This window comes from Salvelinus sp. IW2-2015, linkage group LG31 (genome assembly GCF_002910315.2).
Source record: "Salvelinus sp. IW2-2015 linkage group LG31, ASM291031v2, whole genome shotgun sequence".
Taxonomy (NCBI): Eukaryota; Metazoa; Chordata; class Actinopteri; order Salmoniformes; family Salmonidae; genus Salvelinus; species Salvelinus sp. IW2-2015.
The window spans coordinates 14,129,965-14,151,342 of NC_036870.1; the positions used below are offsets into that span (position 1 = coordinate 14,129,965).

At 43.3% G+C, this 21,378-nt stretch overlaps 2 protein-coding genes across 2 annotated transcripts; one reads left to right on the top strand and one right to left on the bottom strand.

Annotated features, from left to right (window-relative positions):
• Positions 1-3,321: 3,321 nt before the first annotated feature.
• On the top strand, positions 3,322-11,424 carry LOC111955601 (translocon-associated protein subunit beta). The gene is made up of 6 exons (XM_023975816.2): positions 3,322-3,411; positions 4,270-4,427; positions 4,838-4,936; positions 5,084-5,192; positions 5,790-5,867; positions 10,718-11,424. Exons 2-6 carry the CDS (start codon positions 4,270-4,272, stop codon positions 10,826-10,828), a joined length of 555 nt encoding a protein of 184 aa, XP_023831584.1. The 5' UTR covers positions 3,322-3,411; the 3' UTR covers positions 10,829-11,424.
• Positions 11,297-20,367, bottom strand: LOC111955600 (uncharacterized). Its single transcript, XM_023975815.2, has 9 exons — positions 20,279-20,367; positions 19,126-19,328; positions 17,884-18,059; positions 13,777-13,866; positions 13,532-13,706; positions 13,143-13,358; positions 12,685-13,039; positions 12,356-12,507; positions 11,297-11,930 (listed from the first exon to the last, which is right to left on the bottom strand). The coding sequence occupies exons 1-9, from the start codon at positions 20,304-20,306 to the stop codon at positions 11,721-11,723; spliced, it is 1,605 nt and encodes a 534-aa protein (XP_023831583.1). The 5' UTR covers positions 20,307-20,367; the 3' UTR covers positions 11,297-11,720.
• Between the last annotated feature and the right edge of the window lie 1,011 nt (positions 20,368-21,378).

Here is a 21,378-nt window from a genome sequence, read left to right on the forward strand (position 1 = left end):
TACCCTGGAAGGATATTGACCTCATCCCGTCAGTTGAGGATGCTGGTCATTCTTTAAAAGTTACCCTCACCATATTAGACAAGCATGCTCCGTTCAAAAAATGCAGAACCAAGAACAGATATAGCCCTTGGTTCACTCCAGACCTGACTGCCCCGACCAGCTCAAAAACATCCTGTGGCGAACTGCAATAGCATCGAAGACCCCCGATATGCAACTGTTCAGGGAAGTCAGGAACCAATACACGCAGTCAGTCAGAAAGCAAAGGCCAGCTTTTTCAAGCAGAAATTTGCATCCTGTAGCTCTAACTCCAAAAAGTTCTGGGATACTGTAAAGTCCATGGAAAACAAGAGCACCTCCTCCCAGCTGCCCACTGCACTGAGGCTAGGTAACACGGTCACCACTGATAAGTCCGGTAGTAATCGAAAACTTCAACGAACATTTCTCAATGGCTGGCCATGCCTTCCTCCTGGCGACTCCAACTTGGCCAACAGCCCCGCCCCCCCCCCGCTGCTACTCGCCCAAGCCTCCCAGCTCTCCTTTACCCATATCCAGATAGCAGATGTTCTGAAAGAGCTGGAAAACCTGGACCCATACAAATCAGCTGGCTTGACAATCTGGACCCCCTATTTCTGAAACTGTCCGCCGCCATTTTCGCACCCCCTATTACCAGCCTGTTCAACCTCTCCTTCGTATCATCTGAGATCCCCAAGGATTGGAAAGCTGCCGCGGTCATCCCCTCTTCAAAGGGGGGGACACCCTGGACCCAAACTGTTACAGACCTATATCCATCCTGCCCTGCCTATCTAAGGTCTTCGAAAGCCAAGTCAACAAACAGATCACTGACCATCTCGAATCCCACCGTACCTTCTCCGCTGTGCAATCCGGTTTCCGAGCCGGTCACGGGTGCACCTCAGCCACGCTCAAGGTACTAAACGATATCATAACCGCCATCGATAAAAGACATTATGGTGCAGCCGTCTTCATCGACCTGGCCAAGGCTTTCGACTCTGTCAATCACCATATTCTTATCGGCAGACTCAGTAGCCTCGGTTTTTCTAATGACTGCCTCTGCCTGGTTCACCAACTACTTTGCAGACAGAGTTCAGTGTGTCAAATCGGAGGGCATGTTGTCCGGTCCTCTGGCAGTCTCTATGGGGTACCACAGGGTTCAATTCTCGGCCGACTCTTTTCTCTGTATACATCAATGATGTTGCTCTTGCTGCGGGGCATTCCTGATCCACCTCTACGCAGACGACACCATTCTATATACTTCCGGCCCTTCCTTGACACTGTGCTACTAACCTCCAAACGAGCTTCAATGCCATACAACACTCCTTCCGTGGCCTCCAACTGCTCTTAAACGCTAGTAAAACCAAATGCATGCTTTTCAACCGTTCGCTGCCTGCACCCGCACGCCCGACTAGCATCACCACCTGGACGGTTCCGACCTAGAATATGTGGACATCTATAAGTACCTAGGTGTCTGGCTAGACTGCAAACTCTCCTTCCAGACTCATATCTGCCCGTCTTGGTGTTCAACCTTCCCAAGTTCTCTCACGTCACCCCGCTCCTCCGCTCCCTCCACTGGCTTCCAGTTGAAGCTCGCATCCGCTACAAGACCATGGTGCTTGCCTACGGAGCTGTGAGGGGAACGGACCTCAGTACCTTCAGGCTCTGATCAGGCCCTACACCCAAACTAGGGCACTGCGTTCATCCACCTCTGGCCTGCTCGCCCCTACCACTGAGGAAGTACAGTTCCCGCGCAGCCCAGTCAAAACTGTTCGCCGCTCTGGCCCCCCAATGGTGGAACAAACTCCCTCACGACGCCAGGACAGCGGAGTCAATCACCACCTTCCGGAGACACCTGAAACCCCACCTCTTTAAGGAATACCTAGGATAGGATAAAGTAATCCTTCTGACCCCCCCCCCCCCCCCCCTTAAAAGATTTAGATGCACTATTGTAAAGTGGCTGTTCCACTGGATGTCATAAGGTGAATGCACCAATTTGTAAGTCGCTCTGGATAGAGCGGTTCTGGCTAAGACTAATGCTAAATGTTATTTTACATACATACATATATATATATATATATATATATATATATATATATATATATATATATATATATATAATACGTGACGCAAATGCAGTGCTCACAGGCACTACACAAAACCAAGATCCCACAAACAGGTGGGAAAAGGATGCCTAAATATGATCCCCAATCAGAGACAACGATAGACAGCTGCCTCTGATTGGGAACCATACCAGGCCAACAAAGAAATAGAAAACATAGATTGCCCACCCTAGTCACACCCTGACTGAACCAAATAGAGAATTAAAAACATCTCTAAGGTCAGGGCATGACAATCACGGTCATTCCAGTGAAAACAGAACTGCAATCCTTTTGTTTAATAGAACTAAAAGAAAAACTGACATTTCTGAGCGTTTCTTTTATGTATACTGAACAAAAATATAAACGCAACATGTAAAGTGTTGGTCCCATGTTTCATGAGCTGAAATAAAAGATCCCAGAAATGTTCAATATGTACAGAAAGCGTATTTCTCTACATTTTTGGCAGACATTTCTTTACATCCCTGTTACTGAAAATATCTCCTTTGCCAAGATAATCCCTCCACCTGACAGGTGTGGCATATCAAGAAGCTGATTAAACAACATGATCATTACACAGGTGCACCTTGTGCTGAGGACAATAAAAGGCCACTATAAAATGTGCAATATTGTAACCCAACACAATGCCACAGATGTCTCAAGTTTTGGGGGAGCGTGCAATTGGCATGCTGACTAGAGGAATGTCCACCAGAGCTGTTGACAGAATTTAATGCTAATTTCTCTACCATAAGCCGCCTCCAACATAGTTTTAGAGAATTTCGCTGTACGCCCAACCAGCCTCACAACCGTAGCTCATGTGTAACCACACCAGCCCAGGACCTCCACATCCGGCTTCTTCAACTCCGGGATCGTCTGAGACCAGCCATCCGGACAGTTTATAAAACTGAGGAGTATTTCGGTCTGTAATAAAACCATTTTGTAGGGGGAAAACTCATTCTGACTGGTTGGACCTGAATCCCCAGTGGGTGGGCCTATGCCCTCCCAGACCCATCCATGGCTGCGCCCCTGTCCAGTCATGTGAAATCCATAGATTAGGGACTAATGAATTTATTTAAATTGACTGATGAATTGTAACTCAGTAAAAAAGTTGAAATTGTTGCATGTTGTATTTATATTTTGTTGATTATTAATGGGAAGGATTTAGACCTTCACTGTCTCTGGACGATACTCCAGTCCAGTTGGTGGCGGTAATAATGCGCCTTAAAGTTGGTTGCCAACCGCCAAGTAAAAATCCACAGAAGAAGAAACGTTCTTTCCTTGCTGATTTGTGACACGAAAGAAGGTAAGACTCTGCTTTATCTACTGTGGTTTGTAGCGTTTTATCTTCTGTTAGTATCAAACAGACTGAGGAAATCACGCGTTTTAATACCTTGCCAACGATTCGCGTATTATTTTTAAATCTACAATTTGCAAGTTGGCTACAATCTTGACTGTCAGTCGTCTTCCTAGTTTTTAGCCAAGTACACGTAAGCATAAGCTTGGGGGGCTAATTGCTTGCTAGCTAATGTTAGTTAGCTACTGTATCTAGCTGCTAACGTTAACTGGCATCTTCTCGTAATGTAACTTTTTTTCAGACTGGTTAACATTTTTTGGCAGAATGGTTGACCATGTATTTTTATAGTCAATTCAAGCTAGATAACAATCTTTCATTTTAACATCTGGTCTTAATGTAACTAGTCAGCTAACGCGCCTAGCTCAAAGTTGGCAACATGTACACGTATGCTTTCTTTGAGTGAGTTTGTTATATTTTTTTAATCAAGATTGTGGTAGATTGGCCTATAATCTTTATTAACGTCACGAGCTAACGTTAAGTAGATGTATTGAATTATCCATTACTATAGTACCATGTTGAGAACGGTATAGTTTTGACACGAGAGAATAAAATATTGTCTGTCGCTTTGGCCAAGAATGGCATCGGTAACGTTATCTTCACTTAGATAGCTAGTTGGCACTTCGTTTTTGCTTGATACAAAGTGAATGAGTTCGGCAAAATTTAGAGATATAACGTAAGGAATATACATTACATATTTTTCTTAATATTTATAATTTTGTCTTGGATCAAAGATACATTTAATAAACTGAAATACACACGCAACTTTTCTACTATGTAATGCCACTTGAGTTTTCTACTCTGTTGCAGATGAGGACCCTGTACGTTTTTGCTCTACTGGCTCTACTGGGTCAGGGGACAGGAGAGGAGGGGGCTCGTCTGTTGGCTTCCAAGTCCCTGTTGAACCGTTACGCTGTTGAAGGCCGTGACCTCACACTGCAGTACAACATCTACAACGTTGGAACCAGGTATTGTACAACATTATCCATCTCTCCCTAGTTTATGTCAAATAATACCTGAGATTACACTAGTCTTGAATGGCTTCATATCCTTCAAAAGCAATGATCTGAAATGATTGTTACAACACTGCATGGATTATGGTGGAAACACATCCATTCTAGTTCCAGTCATTGATTGTGAAGAAAACAAAACTGAAAATGTTCATTGAAACCCAGCCTCAGGGGCATTGATGGAAGCCCCACATTATGGAAACACTACATTGTGTGTTAACCTGTGCCAATTTAACCTGTGCCAATACAAGTCATTGAATGTCAGTCTGTGTACTGAAAAGAAATGTATTGGTTTAGTCCCAATTCTGTACCCTTATCCCGACGTGTGCGGTTTCAAAATCCGCCTTAACTCAATCTCCGCTCCACAGCGCTGCCCTAGAGGTCGAGCTGTCTGATGACTCCTTCCCACCTGAGGATTTTGGCATCGTCTCCGGGATGCTGAACGTGAAATGGGACCGGATCGCCCCGTATCCTTTAAAGACACAATCCTAAAATGTGTTTCAGCCCAACGGCCTCATGGCTCCAAAGCACCAATCTTTTTCAATGAAGCCCACATTGTACCCTGAAGTCTTATCAGTTTCTCTAGTTGTTGTTTGTACCTTAGCCCTACCCAGTGCCAGCAATGTCTCTCATACTGTGGTACTGCGCCCCCTGAAGGCCGGATACTTCAACTTCACCTCAGCTTCCGTCAGCTACCTGGCTCAGGAGGGAGGACATGTTGTGGTAAGGGAGAGTAAAATCCTCTATGGAGATCAGGGCCTGTATTCATAAAGCGTAGTAGGAATACTGATCTAGGATTTGTTTTTCCCCATTTACGTCTTAGTGAATAAGATTGCATGGACACCGTGGACTTTATCCTAGATCAGCACTCCTATTCTGAGATGGTTTATAAATATGGGCCCAGACCTGGGTTCAAATACTATTTTGAAAACTTTCAAATACTTTGATTGTTTGCTTAAGCAGTGGCATGTGGTCAGGGTTTGAACTTTTTGTGCTTTTGTATTGGTTCCATTGCAACAGGCGTGCTCAATCAAGCAGAGCTGAAGTATTTGACCTCAGGTCTGATGCAGACTCACTCTTTTCTCTGCTACTCTCTCCAGCATGGAACTTTTCCTCTGCTACATTAACGTGCAGAATGTAGCCTAACTATTAGGCTGGTGTTGATTTACTGGCAAAATAGTTTTAATGCAATTGTACACTTCCTGTTATTGATTTCAAGTCATTGGAAACTCCCTCTAGTCAATTGAACTAGAGACTGATGCAGAGTAGTGATGTTCATGACCTTTTGTGGAAATTAAACCTTATGTCTTCTTCCTGCAGGTTGGCTACACCAGCGCCCCCGGACAGGGTGGGATCTTGGCTCAGAGGGAGTTTGACAGGCGTTTCTCCCCCCACTATGTAAATCATTCGTCCTTTCAAACCATTGGCATGGTTATAGTAGACTTCTTTCAAAGACCTCTTACAAAAGTACCAGTCAAAAGTTTGGACACACCTACTCATTCAAGGGTTTTTCTTTATTTTTTACTATTTTCTGCTTTGTAGAATAATAGTAAAGACTTCAACTATGAAATAACACGCATGGTATCTTGTAGTAACACAAAAAGAGTTAAACAAATCAAAATAGATTTTATATTTGAGATTCTTAAAAGTAGCCACCTTTTGCCTTGACAGCTTTGCACACTTGGCATTCTCTCAACCAGCTTCATTCTGCGGTCCAACTCATTCCAAACCATCTCAATTGGGTTAAGGTCGGGTGATTGTGGAGGCCGGGTAATCTGATGCAGCACTCATCACTCTCTTTGGTCAAATAGCCCTTACACAGCCTGGAGGTGTGTTGGGTCATTGTTCTGTTGAAAAACAAATGATAGTCCCACTAAGCACAAAGCAGATGGGATGGCGTATCGCTGCAGAATGCCGTGGTAGCCATGCTGGTTAAGTGTGCCTTTACTTCTAAATAAATCACCAACAGTGTCCCCAGCAAAGCACCATCACACCTCTTCCATGTTTCACGGTGGGAACCTCACATGCGGCGATAATCCGTTCACCTACTCTGCTTCTCACAAATTTGGACTCATCAGACCAAAGAACAGATTTCCACTTGTCTAATGTCCATTGTTTCTTGGCCCAAGCAAGTCTTCTTCTTATTGGTGTCCTTTAGTAGTGGCTTCTTTGCAGCAATTTGACCATGAAGGCCTGATTCACGCATTCTCCTCTGAACAGTTGATGTTGAGATGTCTGTTACTTGAACTCTGAAGCATTTGGGCTGCAATCTGAAGTGCAGTTAACTCTAATGAGCTTATCCTTTGCAGCAGAGGTAACTCTGGGTCTCCCATTCCTGTGGCGGTCCTCATGAGAGCCAGTTTCATCATAAAGTAATGATGGACTGTCATTTCTCTTTGCTTATTTGAGCTGTTCTTGCCATAATATGGACTTGGTCTTTTACCAAATCGAGCTATCTTCTGTATACTACCCCTCCCTTGTCACAACACAACTTTTGGGCTCCCGAGTGGCGCAGCGGTCTAAGGCACTGCATCTCAGTGCTGGAGATGTCACTACAGACCCTGGTTCAATTCCTGGCTGTATCACAACCGGCTGTGATTGGGAGTCCCATATGGTGGTGCGCAATTGGCCCAGTGTCGCCGGGGTAGGCCGTCATTGTAATTAAGAATTTGTTCTTAACTGATTTGCCTAGTAAAATAAAAATAGGCTCAAACGCATTAAGAAGGAAAGAAATTCCACAAATTAACTTTTAACAAGGCACTAATTGAAATGCATTCCAGGTGACTATCACGAAGCTGGTTAAGAGAATGCCAATTGTGTGCAAAGCTGTCATCAAGGCAAAGGGTGGTGACTTTGAAAAATCTCAAATTTAAAATATATATTTGATTTGTTAAACACTTTTTTTTGGGATACTACATGATTTCATGTGTATTATTTCATAGTTTTGATGTCTTCACTATTCTACAATGTAGAAAATAGTAAAAATAAAGAAACCCTTGAATGAGTAGGTGTGTCCAAACTTTTGACTGGTACTGTACATATACATGCGCATAAACAGTGCATTCGGAAAGTATTCGAACCCCTTGGCCTTTTCCACATTGTTACGTTACAGCCTTGTTCTGAAATTCATTCAATTATATTTTTTCTTCATCAATCTACGCACAATACCCCATAATGACAAAGCGAAAACAGGTTTTCAGATTTTTGCAAATGTATTAAAAATAAACCTTTTATTTAGAAGTATTCAGACCTTTTGCTAAAAGACTAGAAATTGAGCTCCGGTGCATCCTGTTTCCATTGATCATCCTTGAGATTTTTCTACAACTTGATTGGAGTCCACCTGTGGTACATTTTGTTGATTGACATGATTTGGAAAGGTTCACACCTGTCTATATAAGGTCCCACAATTGACAGTGCATGTCAGAGCAAAAACCAAGCCATGAGGTTAAAGGTATTGTCCGTAGAGCTCCGAGACAGGATTGTGTCTAGGCACAGATCTGGGGAAGGGTACCAAAACATTTCTGCAGCATTGAAGGTCCCCAAGAACACCGTAGCCTCCATTTTTTTTTTTTTAAATGGAAGTAGTTTGGAACTACCAAGACTCTACCTTGAGCTGGCAAAACTGAGCAATTGTGGAAGAAGGGCCTTGGACAGGGAGCTGACCAAGAACCCTATGGTCCCTCTGACAGAGCTCCAGAGTTTCTCTGTGGTGATGGGAGAACCTTCCAGAAGGACAACCATCTCAAGCCCTAGGCAGGGTTGAGGGAAAGATGAACGGAGCGAAGTACAAAGAGATCCTTGATGAAAACCTGCTCCAGAGCGCTCAGGATCTGACTGGGGCAAAGTTTCAACTTCCAAAAGGACAATGGCCCTAAGCACACAGCCAGCACAATGCAGGAGTGGCTTCAGGACAAGTCTCAATGTCCTTGAGTGGCCCAGCCAGAGCCCGGACTTGAACCCGATCGAACATCTCTGGAGAGACCTGAAAATAGCTGTGCAGCGACACTCCCCATCCAACCTGACAGAGCTTGAGAGGATCTGCAGAGAAGAATGGGAGAAACTCACCAAATACAGGTGTGCCAAGCTTGTTGCGTCATACAAGAAGCCTTGAGACTTCCAAAGGTGCTTCAACAAAGTACTGTGTAAAGGGTCTGAATACTTAAGTAAATGTGATATTTCAGTTTTTTATTTGTAATAAATTAGCAAAAATGTCTAAACCTGTTTTTGCTTTGTCATTATGGGGTATTGTGTGTAGATTGATGAGGGAAAACTATTTAATCCAGTTTAGAATAAGTCTGTAATGTAACAATGTGGGAAAAGTCTAGGGATCCGAAAACTTAATTTTAACCACTTGATCCACTTGTCCTTCAGACAAGGTGACTGAATGTTGTGGTGTTTGATGCAAAAAAACACTTTACAAAATAAAATGCATTGTTATTCCCATACCACTATGACAGAGAATCAGACCAATTGTGATACCCTCAGCCTATTGGTTACTTAGGTTATTCAAGTCTGTCTAAAAATACAACACTGACCCTTTAAGTATAAAAAAAAAAAGAAAAAAAAATAGCTATTTTTCCTAACTCTCTTTTCAAAGATGTCTAGAAATGTACATGTTTCGTCCTCTTGTAGGAAGCAATCACTCCCATTATTGCTGACTACAAATGATCTATAACTGGGCTAATAACTTACTAACTAGCAAAGGAATATGAACAAATGTGCACACATGGCTACATGCAACGCTCTCTTTGATTGCGAAACAAGCGCATTACTCACGACCACTCATGCTGTAAAGGCAGTCCAGTTCAAAGTGAATGGCACAGATCCATATGGCAATGGTCTATTTGCATATAGACCTACTGCCGCTCTGATTGGCTATGCCACACCGGTCTGTGTGGAGTACAACACAGACCTGGCTGAGTCTTATGTGTCAGTGTAATAGAATCCTATTCCAATGCGTTCTGCCTACAACTAAATCTCTTGCATAGTTCATTTTGCATACTAAGTCTTGCATAGTTTGTTTCAGTATGTTGCATTGAAAGTGGCTAACATTGCAGTGATTCGATCACAATTCCCACAGTAAAGGGAAATGTTGATATTGTGAACTAAGGGGGAAAACACTGAACTTTCTAATCTCATGCTTCTCTGCGCAGGTTATTTCTTCTACGCAGCAGTTCCTGGGAGCTTAGAGGGAACATGGCTAATAGTCTTAATAGCATGCTCAATGGATAACCTTTTATTTAAAGTTATTTTTAGTGTAGAAATGGGCTCAGTCTGAGTCCAGGAAACCAGCCCTTTGTCGTTCTTAGATTTCCATTTCTTTGAATATTACTTTTTAAGTAAATACCTGCTGTCAACTTGTGCAATACGTTAGGAGATAAAGAATGTTGCCTTTATTTCGCCTGTCACATTATGAAGCTTACGGTAGTCCCCAGTCAGGGGTCACGTGGTGTTTGTTTACGAGCACACAGCGACGAGAGACCGGAGCCTTGTGAGTCACTCACTGTTATGTAGCAAGGTGATCTACTTACATTATGAAATTCACAACTAAATGTTTCCTGTCTAGATATCTGATAACTAAAATCTAAAATGTGCTAAATGGTCTGCAGTTGTGCATATGGTTTGCTAATTTAGTAGCTAGTTGGCTAAATTGTTAGCAAGCGAATGCTTGATTTTTGAAAAAGCTAACAGCAGAGAATCCCGTCCTGGATCAAGAGCCTTGCTGGCTAATATTTGTTTTGTTCGTGCAGGAAACTGAGTAGCATTTTTGAGTTACTTGAGTTACGTTAGCATTCTCTGGGATTTTACATGCACTTGTTACTCTGTAATCCGAAGGTTAACAATGCTATCAGTAGTGTTTGAAAACAGCTCAAGCCTTGTGTTCAATGCCAGTATTGCTGAATATCCCAGTATGACAATCAGGATACTGCCCAAGCCGGTCCTATCCTCAATTGATGGGACACACGAAAATAACTGTCAGGGCCTCTGTTTACTAACGAGTTAATAGCCACCCCAAAACAAACTAGACTGCAAACAACCATGGTTAATTTTTTTTAAATTCTCCACTCTGTCCATGTTGTATACAATTTAAATAGAACCCCACTTCAGTAGGGTTTTGTAACAAAACCCTTTTGATGGACGAGTTCTAGAAGTATCTCCCTGTTTTCCAAATGTTTTCTTGCTAAATTTGACCTAGGCCTTTTAATTGGCTGTGACCTTTTCCCTCACCCCCCTCTTTCTCCCTCCAGCTGGACTGGGCCGCCTTCGGCGTAATGACACTCCCCTCCATCGGCATCCCTCTGCTCCTGTGGTTCTCTAGCAAGAGGAAGTACGACTCGCCCAAGGCCAAGAAGAACTGAATACTACTCTCCACTGTGGAACTAGCTATGGCTGGGGGTTCAAGAACTTGCACCTTTTCACACTATTGTGCTTACATAAACTGTGCTGGCTCAGATATTTTCTTGTCACTTTGTTCATTCCAGCATAGTTCCAGCAACCATGCTGGATGTGCATCCAGACTAGTGCAGTACATCTCTGCTCAGTAGTGTGAAAAGGGTATTAGTAACTCAGGATGGGAGGAGTGGCCGTAATAACATACTTACCCATATTGGGGTAAAACAAAACATGTAATATGAGTGATCTGGGAAGATGTGCTTCCTTGTGATTGATTGTGGGATTATGAGCTTTGTGGACTATAGCGTTCGATGATGGCGAGAATGGGCTAGTGGTTTCATTGCTGGTTATTCTATTCCATACACATGCATTACATACAGTACATATACAGAGTGGTGTCCAAGTCAGACTACAGCTGCAATGCAAGAATGACATTAACTTTTTGCCTTTTGTTTTATTTTGTAATTTGTTTTGAAACCCTAAAAGTGAATAGTTTCCCAGGTGGTTCTGGGTGGGACTTTGTCTTGTTTGGGAAATAAACAAGCTGAGTTTTATAAAGTGAGATTCTTGTATTTTTACACATTTCTTTATCTTTGTGGGGTAGTGCGCAAGTGTACACTTCGAGGGTAGATCGGGACACAAAATGGAGCACAACTTCTGTAGATGCATTTTTGGCACACAGATTGACATTCAGGACTGTGTCTAGCCTCTTGCGTTAAATAGAAAAGATAACTTGATCAGTTGATATAAGTGTACAGTAAGTAAGGCTTAATTCTGGATATTTGCAGAGGGTCTTTGGTGAAGAGTGTTTAGGATTTATAGTTTGATATATTGTAGATAGGGTGGTCAGTATTTTGTTTACAAGGGGAGTTGTATGATAGGGTCTTTAGTAAGGAGTGGTCGGGTTGGGTTGGGTGGAGGCAGCGGAGGCCTTGAGCTGGTTGGCCTCTCTGGGAGCTGTTCATAGATGCTGGTGCTCGGGTCTTGGGTCAAAGGTTGTTCTGAACAAGGTGTCAGAAAGACTCCAGGTCGGGATGGGGAAGAGGACAAGATGGGATCTCCACATTGCTAGAAAAATGCATGGAAAAAAGAAATGAAACACCTTATCAAAATACTTTTATATAAAATCTATTTTTTTTATCTAACATTTTCAAACTACCTTATCTAGCAATGTGTAATTTTTACTCAATTACTGAAAATGCCTGATTAACATCAGTTATTTAGAATTACATTAGCCTATTATTTTCTTTATTGCCAACCTCTTACCAAAGTGGTGTAGATCGTGTGTCAAACGGAGGGCGGGGTTTCACTCCCGTGTACTTGAGTGATGAATTAAGATCACTAATTTGTAAAGAACTCCCTTTACCTGGTTGTCTAGGTCTTAATTGAAAGGAAAAACCAAATACTTGCAGACACTAGGCCCCCCATGGAGAGTTTGACACCCCTGGAGTAGATAATATATGCACAACAATGTATGTTTGATGTTCCAATACCTGCACACTTCCGTCCTGTTGAGGGGGGCAGTTAACGGGCCTGGGAGGCAGTCGTAAAGGCCGGTTGGGGGCTGTCCTGGCTGGAAGGGGGATGTGACTGGGGGCCTCTCTTGTTCTTAGGTTCACCTCTGAGTAGAGGTGATGCTGGGGGTCTACAAAAGAGAGCAGATATATTGTAATACATTCATATGTTCATTGTTCATTCTAGACATGCAAAAATGTGTATTGTGTAATTTCAGGTCAAATCAGGCATGCCGTGCCTTGCTCAGGCCAATAACAATACAACCCCTGAAAGACAAGTAGCTAGTCTTGTCTTTCACCTCGCCCACCTGCACTCCTCTCGGCATCCCGCCAGCGCCCCATGGCGTAGAAGTCGATGTGTTCCTTTGTCTCTTCTTCACGTTGAACCAGATGAGGGGTTTCCTCGTAGGTGTGCAGGGGCTCCAACTTCCAGTAGTTTGGGTCCCCCGTGGACCCACGGTGCATGAGAGGGACGGAGGACGCTGTCTCCTCCTGGCCTGGAGGATTGCCCACATTGACGTAGGGAGATGTATCTGTCTGGGAAAGCATGCTTGGTGGCTTGTTGACCCGGGCGTACAGTGCGTCGAAGGCGCCCTCCCCAAATGCTCCTGCACAGCTAACGTCAGGTTCTGTCACATCTTCGGGGAGGATCAGATTTGTCACCTGGAAAATGTTTTGTCATGTAGTCTGTAAATCCATTAATAGCATTGACTTTTTTTGTGGGTTTGTTTAACTTACAAATGTTAAAGTGAGAATAGTTCCTCACCAACAGTTCGCCAAGCTGGTTTTCTGGTTGAGAAAGGGACTTTTTTAGCACCTTCTTCACCATAGCATACTCTGGCGTCCCGTCGTCCGTAGGGACTGAGCTGGCCAATATCTCATGGACAGTGGCAGGAGCCACTTCCTTTTTGGTCACTTTCGTTGTCTCTCCACCTTCATCCTGCAACCCCAGTTTAACTGTACCCTCACAAGCTTCACTGGACTGTGCGAGAGAGAGTAAAAGAAGAAAGATTGAGAAAAAAAACTGTTGCAGTTGAGTTTACCTAAAAGGATAGTTTGCCACAAAATGTAAGTTTGTTAGATGTTTAGGTGGTGCCAATGACTATTTCCCTTTCGCTTATGAAGAAGGCATGGTGTGGAATATGTACTCGGCACCTCGTCACAGGGCGTGGTGAGAATCTCGTTGAAGGGCCCCACGGGATACTGGGTGTAATAGCTGACCAGCTCCTGCAGGCTGCTATGGCGACTCTCCTCCCCAGCGATGAGGTAACACGCCCCTCTGTCACCCTCTTCTTCCTCTATGATGAAATGGCGGCACCTATCCTTTCCTCTGGGGGGGAAAATGTGTGTCTGTATAAAAATGTCTTTAAGTGTTTGTGTGTGGTCTGTTGTGACTTTACCTGTACGAGAGTACAAAACCAATCTTTGACTCGCTGAGCCTGAGCAGAAAACAGCCCTGCTGCTTGTCCTTTAGAAGCTCCTCTGCCTCCCTATCCAAACAGTCAAGAGAGAGAGACAAACACACACACAGAGAAAAGTGAGAACAATTAATCTTTAACAAACTGCCAAAGCTGTACAAACACAGCACGTATGTATGTATGTATGTGTGTATAATTATGTCTTTGCTTTGACTCATGATGTGTGTGTCACGCCTTATCCGTTCCCCTCTAGTGCTGAGTAAGAGCCAAGTTATACTTGATCCAAAAATGTGGTCGGAGGCTCCGTATGGAGGGTGTGACGCACCAGAGGCTTGCAGAGGCCTAATTTAGCTCCGTACCACACTGCCGTCCCCCTCCCAAATTCTGTGACAATGAGGAGGTCTCCGTATAGCTCCGCATTGATTTGATTGGTTGAAAGTAGGTGGGGGCGGGAGGTCCTGTATAAACACAAACTCACTTTGTTGACAACTTCCTTCACAGCAGCTCTGCGCTGTTCCATGAAGTGCTAGAAGTATGAATGCCCTGACTTCTGCAGAGGTCGTATCACCGTAAGTGCTGCACGGCCAATGCAGATGCCGGATTGACTATGCAGCGCCTTTAACACTAAAGTGGTTCCATTGAGGATTAGTCTTTCTGAACTATTTTCTATTTTGTTTACATATCTAGCTTTTGAACAGTGTTCTTCAATTCTGCGCCGTATTCACGAGATTCAAAACGGTAGCAAATGGTACGAAACAAGGAGGTACAAAATGCTTATTTTTGAGAATTCTGCAGTCCCAGATTTGGATTCAATTGTATGTGTACCTGTTTCTCTAAGTGAGAAATATTTGTGTGTGTGTGTGTGTGAATATGAATATGACCTGTATATTTGATTGAATTTATTAGACAATTTTAAAAACAACAAAAATTCTCACCCACGTACTGTTGGTCTACTGCTCACTTTTGAGACGGGCTACTAAACTCAGCAAAAAACTAAACGTGCCTTTTTCAGGACCCTGTCTTTCAAAGATAATTTGTAAAAATCCAAATAACTTTACAGATCTTCATTGTAAAGGGTTTAAACACTGTTTCCCATGCTTGTTCAATGAACCATGAACATGCACCTGTGGAACAGTCGTTAAGACACTAACAGTTTACAGACAGTAGGCAATTAAAGTCACAGTTATGAAAACTTAGGACACTAAAGAAGCCTTTTTACTGACTCTGAAAAACACCAAAAGAAAGATGCCCAGGGTCCCTGCTCATCTGTGTGAACGTGCCTTAGGCATGCTGCAAGGAGGCATTAGGACTACAGATGTGGCCAGCGCAATAAATTGCAATGTCTGTACTGTGAGACAGCGCTACAGGGAGACAGGACGGACAGCTGATCGTCCTCGCAGTGGCAGACCACGTGTAACAACACCTGCACAGGATCGGTACATCCGAACATCATACCTGCGGGTCAGGTACAGGATGGCAACAACAACTGCCCGAGTTACACCAGGAACGCACAATCCCTCCATCAGTGCTCAGACAGTCTGCAATAGGCTGAGAGAGGCTGGACTGTGGGCTTGTAGGCCTGTTGTAAGGCAGGTCCTCACCAGACATCACCGGCAACAACGTCGCCTATGGGCACAAACCCACTGTCGCTGGACCAGACAGGACTGGCAAAAAGTTCTCGCAGTTTTGTCTCACCAGGGGTGATAGTCGGATTCGCGTTTATCGTCAAAGGAATGAGCGTTACACCGAGGCCTGTACTCTGGAGCGGGATCGATTTGGAAGTGAAGGGTCTGTCATGGTCTGGGGCGGTGTGTCACAGCATCATCGGACTGAGCTTGTTGTCATTGCAGGCAATCTCAACGCTGTGCGTTACAGGGAAGACATCCTCCTTCCTCATGTGGTACCCTTCTTGCAGGCTCATCCTGACATGACCCTCCAGCATGACAATGCCCCCAGCCATACTGTTCATTCTGTGCGTGATTTCCTGCAAGACAGGAATGTCAGTGTTCTGCCATGGCCAGCGAAGAGTCCGGATCTCAATCCCATTGAGCACATCCGGGACCTGTTGGATCGAAGTGTGAGGCCTAGGGCCATTTCCCCCAGAAATGTCCGGGAACTTGCAGGTGCCTTGGTGGAAGAGTGGGGTAACATCTCACAGCAAGAACTGGCAAATCTGGTGCAGTCCATGAGGAAGAGATGCACTGCAGTACTTGATGCACTGCAGTACTTAATGCAGCTGGTGGCCACACCAGATACTGACTGTTACTTTTGATTTGACCCCCCCTTTGTTCAGGGACACATTATTCGATTTCTGTTGGTCACATGTCTGTGGAACTTGTTCAGTTTATGTCTCAGTTGTTGAATCTTGTTATGTTCATAGAAATATTTACACATGTTAAGTTTGCTGAAAATAAACGCAGTTGACAGTGAGAGGACATTTATTTTTTTGCTGAGTTTATTTAGCAATCTTTTCAGTGAGAACTTGAAACTGACCATGGAGGTTATGCATTTCAAGGTCTTTGGAAGAATATTCCAAAGAATGGCAGCTGAGTACATACAGGTTTCCCTCCCCCATACCACTCTTAAATCTGAAAGGAGCAAAGTCAGTTTCACTTCTTCTAGTGGAATAGTTATGGTTATCCCTGACCAAGTAAAAGTACACTGAACAAAAATATAAACGCAACATGTAAAGTGTTAAAAGATCTCAGAAAAGTTCTATATGCACAAAAAGCTTCATTCCCTCAAATTCTGTGCAGAAATTTGTTTACATCCCAGGTAGGGAGCATTTTATTCTTTGTCAAGATAATCCATCCAACTGACAGGTGTGGCATATCAAGAAGCTGATTAAACAGTATGATCATTACACAGGTGCACCTTGTGCTGGGATCAATAAAAGGCCAATCTAAAATGTGCAGTTTTGTCACACAACACAATGCTTGTGATGTTGTGATGACTGCAGGAATGTCCACCAGAGCTGTTGCCAGAGAATTTAACATTGTTTTAAAGAATTTGGAAGTACGTCCAACTGGCCTCACAACCGCAGACCACGTGTAACCACGTCAGCCAAGGACCTACACATCCAGCTTCTTCATCTGTGGGGTCATCTGAGACCTGCCACCCGAACAGCTGATGAAACTGAGGAGTATTTCTGTCCCCTTTTTGTGGGAAAAACTCATTCTGATTGGATTGGATGTGCCCCTGCCCAGTCATGCGAAATCTATAGATTAGGGCCTAATCAATGTATTTTGTTGGGTTCTGAGAATATGAAATATACGTATTCATGTCACTGAGGGAGAGAGAGGAATGTATAACGTTTACGTTCTGTCCGGATATATTATTGTTAGCCATCAGGGATCCTATGGGAGGGAAAAAGACAGTCTGGTACGAGTCAACATGACAGCCGTGAGTTTGGGAGGAGTGAGCACTTTGGGGCAGAGGTCAGGTCAGAGGAAGTGAGGAAGAACAGATATAACTAAGGTTCTGTCTAGCAACAGAGATGCATTGGCTGTTCAGATGTGTAGGAGGAGACTCAACCTAGGAGAAAGGGTTAAATATCAGTGCTTGTGTGAATATGTTTTTTTGTCTTATGCAGATGTAATGATTCAATGGTTGAATAAACTTGGTTTAAGCTTTACTAATCTTCCGTGAGTTTTAATAGGTTAATTTAGAACCTAACAATTTCAATTGACTTATTTCATTTATGAACTGTAACTCTGCAAAATCTTTGAAACTGTTTATATTTTTGTTCAGTATAATTACATAGGTACTTGAGGACCATACTGTGGACAATCTTATATACAAGACACAATTTAAATCTGAGAGAATCTCTCCTCCACTTTGAGCCATCTGAGGCTTTCAAAGTGTGAATGTTCAAGATGAGTATGTTTGTCCCTTTGAATTTGTCGTGTCATCTGTGGTCGTGTGTATGTGTGCATGTGTGTGTTTTATGTGTGTTTGATTGTATGTGTGTGCATGTGTGTCTGCGGTCTTTTTGCATATGCACTTGTTTCCCTGAATGCACCATGTTTCTTTTTTCTATTGCAGATAATATGTATACAAGTATATGTTTCTGTGTGCTAGCAGTCTGACCTGCGCGTGGCGAAGCCGTGTAGCCAGCGGGGCATTGGGCGACCAGGCCGACACAGGCGGGGAAGCTGTGTCCTCTCAAACCACAGCAGGGTGTGGGCCCGAAGGGACGGGGACAAGGGCTCCAGGGGCCCGGGGCCACCCAGAGTCAGAGCAGGAGACACCCTCTTCACTACTGTCTGATAGAGGGAGATAGACAGGGAGGATTGTGAGATTTATAGGCACATTCAATAGTTTCTCTGTTGTGCTGTCGGGTATCTTTCGATTATTGTGGAGACTTTAAGGCTATACTGAAAAGAAAACAAAAAGGGGGAAAAGGAGAGAGCATGAGAGAACAAGGCCCGGTCCAGAAATAGCACCTACCAACTATAATCAATATGTATAGCTCCACCTTGTCTGAAAGAGGGAAGGAAAGAGATGGGAGAGAGGGGGTGGGAGAGGGAGAACACAGCTGTTGTTCACACAGGTAAGCTTGGATACGTTCCCACAGAAGTTACCTTAGCAAGAGAAGACAGTTACATTTTAAACACTTGATATGCTCATCCATGCCTTTTTCGTTCCAGCGTGCAGTCAACTACATGAAAGTGGCCGACATGCCATCCTGGACATTGGGCCCTACCCGCAGCACGTCCAGTAGGTGCTCTCTGTCACAAACCTGCAAGGCACCACAGTCCCCGGCATCTGCTACAACATTACTGTGAGGCCAGTAGACAACAAGGCTTATAATGTGTATGTATGGTTTAAACCTTCAAATAAACACATCATAGTATTTCACCTATCCTTTCCCATTTATGCACATCAAACCGGTAGGATCTTGTAGAAGGCTCTAGAGACAGAATCTGAACTGGACTGACCCATGCAACGCTGAACGTAGAGAGGTAACTTTCAGTTGTCTTTATTTTAACGTTTCTATCCCACCATGAAATGGACGTTTTTATTGTTCGAGCCACAGGAAGTTGTCTGTCTCTAACTGCACTATGTGGTTTAGGGTGTAAAGCGTGGCTGCTGGTTTCACACATGACAATCTGACTGGAGGCGTACGGGAAGTCCTCTACAAATACACAGACATATGCATTTTAGAAAACAAGCATTCACATACAGTAGAAATTGTACAAATGTTTGTCTGTGTCGTGTCTACCATGCATAGAAAACACTATTGAAAAGCATGCAAATTGCAGGATTTTGACCCAATAGTAGAGTTTCCACTGATCTGGTAAATCTAATGTAACATTTTTATTCTGTAACCTCATTCTCCTGGCCATTGGTTTGTTTGGCTGGTAACACCACCTCCTCACGAAGAGTTTTGGGGACCTTTAAGCTCCGCCTGGGTTTGATTGGAGGAGTCTGGCGGGTGGGCGGGTCTTGAGCAGAATGCTGGTGTGGTACAGGCTTTTGGGGTTGGATTGGCAGGCAGCTGATTCGCTCTTCTCGCCTGAGGATTTCAACATCTGCAAACCAACACAAAATAATATATAAAGCTAACCTTAACCATCACAAAAGTGACGGCCACAGAAACCATATTTTTTACATTTAACAAACACAATATTATGAACTAACAAAATATTATGGGCTTAATAACAGTACATTATTTTATTTATTTATTTAACTAGGCAAGTCAGTTAAGAACACATTTCGTGAGTTTTCGTGAGAAGACCGATTTGTCTCATGGTCGGACAAATACCGCAGTAACTCGGTTACCTTTCACAACAGATGCTGAAGCCCGACATAAGTGGATGCGGTGGATTGAGCCCTTGCAAAAAATGCCTAAATTGACAGATTTTAATGGGGATTTTGATGTTTTCACTTTGTCATGATGGGGTATTGTGTGAAACAAAAAAATATTTTATCAATTTTGAATTCAGACTGTAACACAACAAAATGTGGAATAAGTCAAGGGGTATGAATACTTTCTGAAGGCACTGTAGTAAAACACATGAGACACAAGACAACATAAAAGGTGATCAGGTAACTACTCTTGTGTGATGAGTAACCTTTTTCTGAGACCTGCCTTAGCTCCCACAGCTAATGCATGTAGGTTTTAGCTTAGTGGGCTAACACAATATTTAGGTGCGCAGACAAACCTGTCTCTCTAACTCTTTCAGCCCAACAGCAGACCCGTCACTTGGCTTGGTATAATGCTGAGTGATTGGGATGGGGAAATGTAACCACTCTCAAATTCATAGATGGAGCTATGGCCAGGATTCACAGTCCGTGAGATCGACATGATCTTTTTAAACATATTTCTAAACTATACATTGTTTGTTAATAAATACTCAAACGGCAATAAAAATGTAAGCAATGGTAAACATTAGCAATGATATTAAACGAGTTAGTAATGAAAACATTGTTCCTACATAGTTCTGACTTAATATAAAATGGTTAAAAGTATAAGCCTGACCTTTTAAGTGCTGGTAGTCAAAGTCCATGATGACATTTAAAATAGGTTGTCACAAGACGGCTGTATCAACGGATGTCTGAACATCCCTTTCCGCCCTCTACATCAAACTGCTGAGAGAAGAGAGAGAGAGAGAGAGAGAGGGAGAGAGAGAGAGAAAGGAGTGAGAGAGCAGAGAGATAGAGCGAGATGAGATGAGAGTAGAGAAAAGAGAGAGAGAAGAGAGAGGAGAGAGAGAGAGAGAGAGAGAGAGAGAGAGAGAGAGAGAGAGAGAGAGAGAGAAGAGAGAGAGAGAGAGAGAGAGAGAGAGAGAGAAGAAAAGAGAGAAGGAGAGAGAAGAGAGAGAAGAGAAGAGAGAAAAGAAAAGAAGAGAGAGAGAGAGAGAGAGAGAGAAGAAGAGAGAGAGAGAAGAGAGAGAGAGAGAGAGAGAGAGAGAGAGAGAGAGAGAAAGAGAGAGAGAGAGAGAGAACTATAAAAGTTGTTGTGGGTGGGGAGGGTAATTTAATCTTTACTCATTTCTTAATTACATAATTATGTCCTAAGTTGTGCATACATATACCATATGTGATACAGTATGTGCATGTATCTACAATTATCATGTATTAGTCTTATTTTTTTATATTTTTCTTTTACAAAGAACAACTCTCATGTCCATCACAAAAGAAACAATAACTTGCATGAGCAGAGCTGAATCTTTACCCTGTTGCCGACAAGTTACCCAGCGCTCTCTTTTTGGTGCACATTTTGCATTTGTCAAGTTAGAGAACTGAGAGACATGTGACACAGAAAACAAAGTGCAGTCACATGCCCCACACCCCCCCCACACACACACACACACACACACACACACACACACACACACACCACAACACCACACAACACACACACACACACCACACACACCCACACACACAGGAAGAGTGAGGAACCGCAACTTAACAAATGACAACAGAGATAGGGGACTGGAGAAAATGAAAGCGTGACTGAACTTAGTCAGACAGACTCAGGACTCAATTCATTCAATTGCAGATGATGGAAAATAGCACTGTGGAAACGAGATGACTCAGAATGTATGCTCTGTAACCACGTTAAAACTGTCTCTC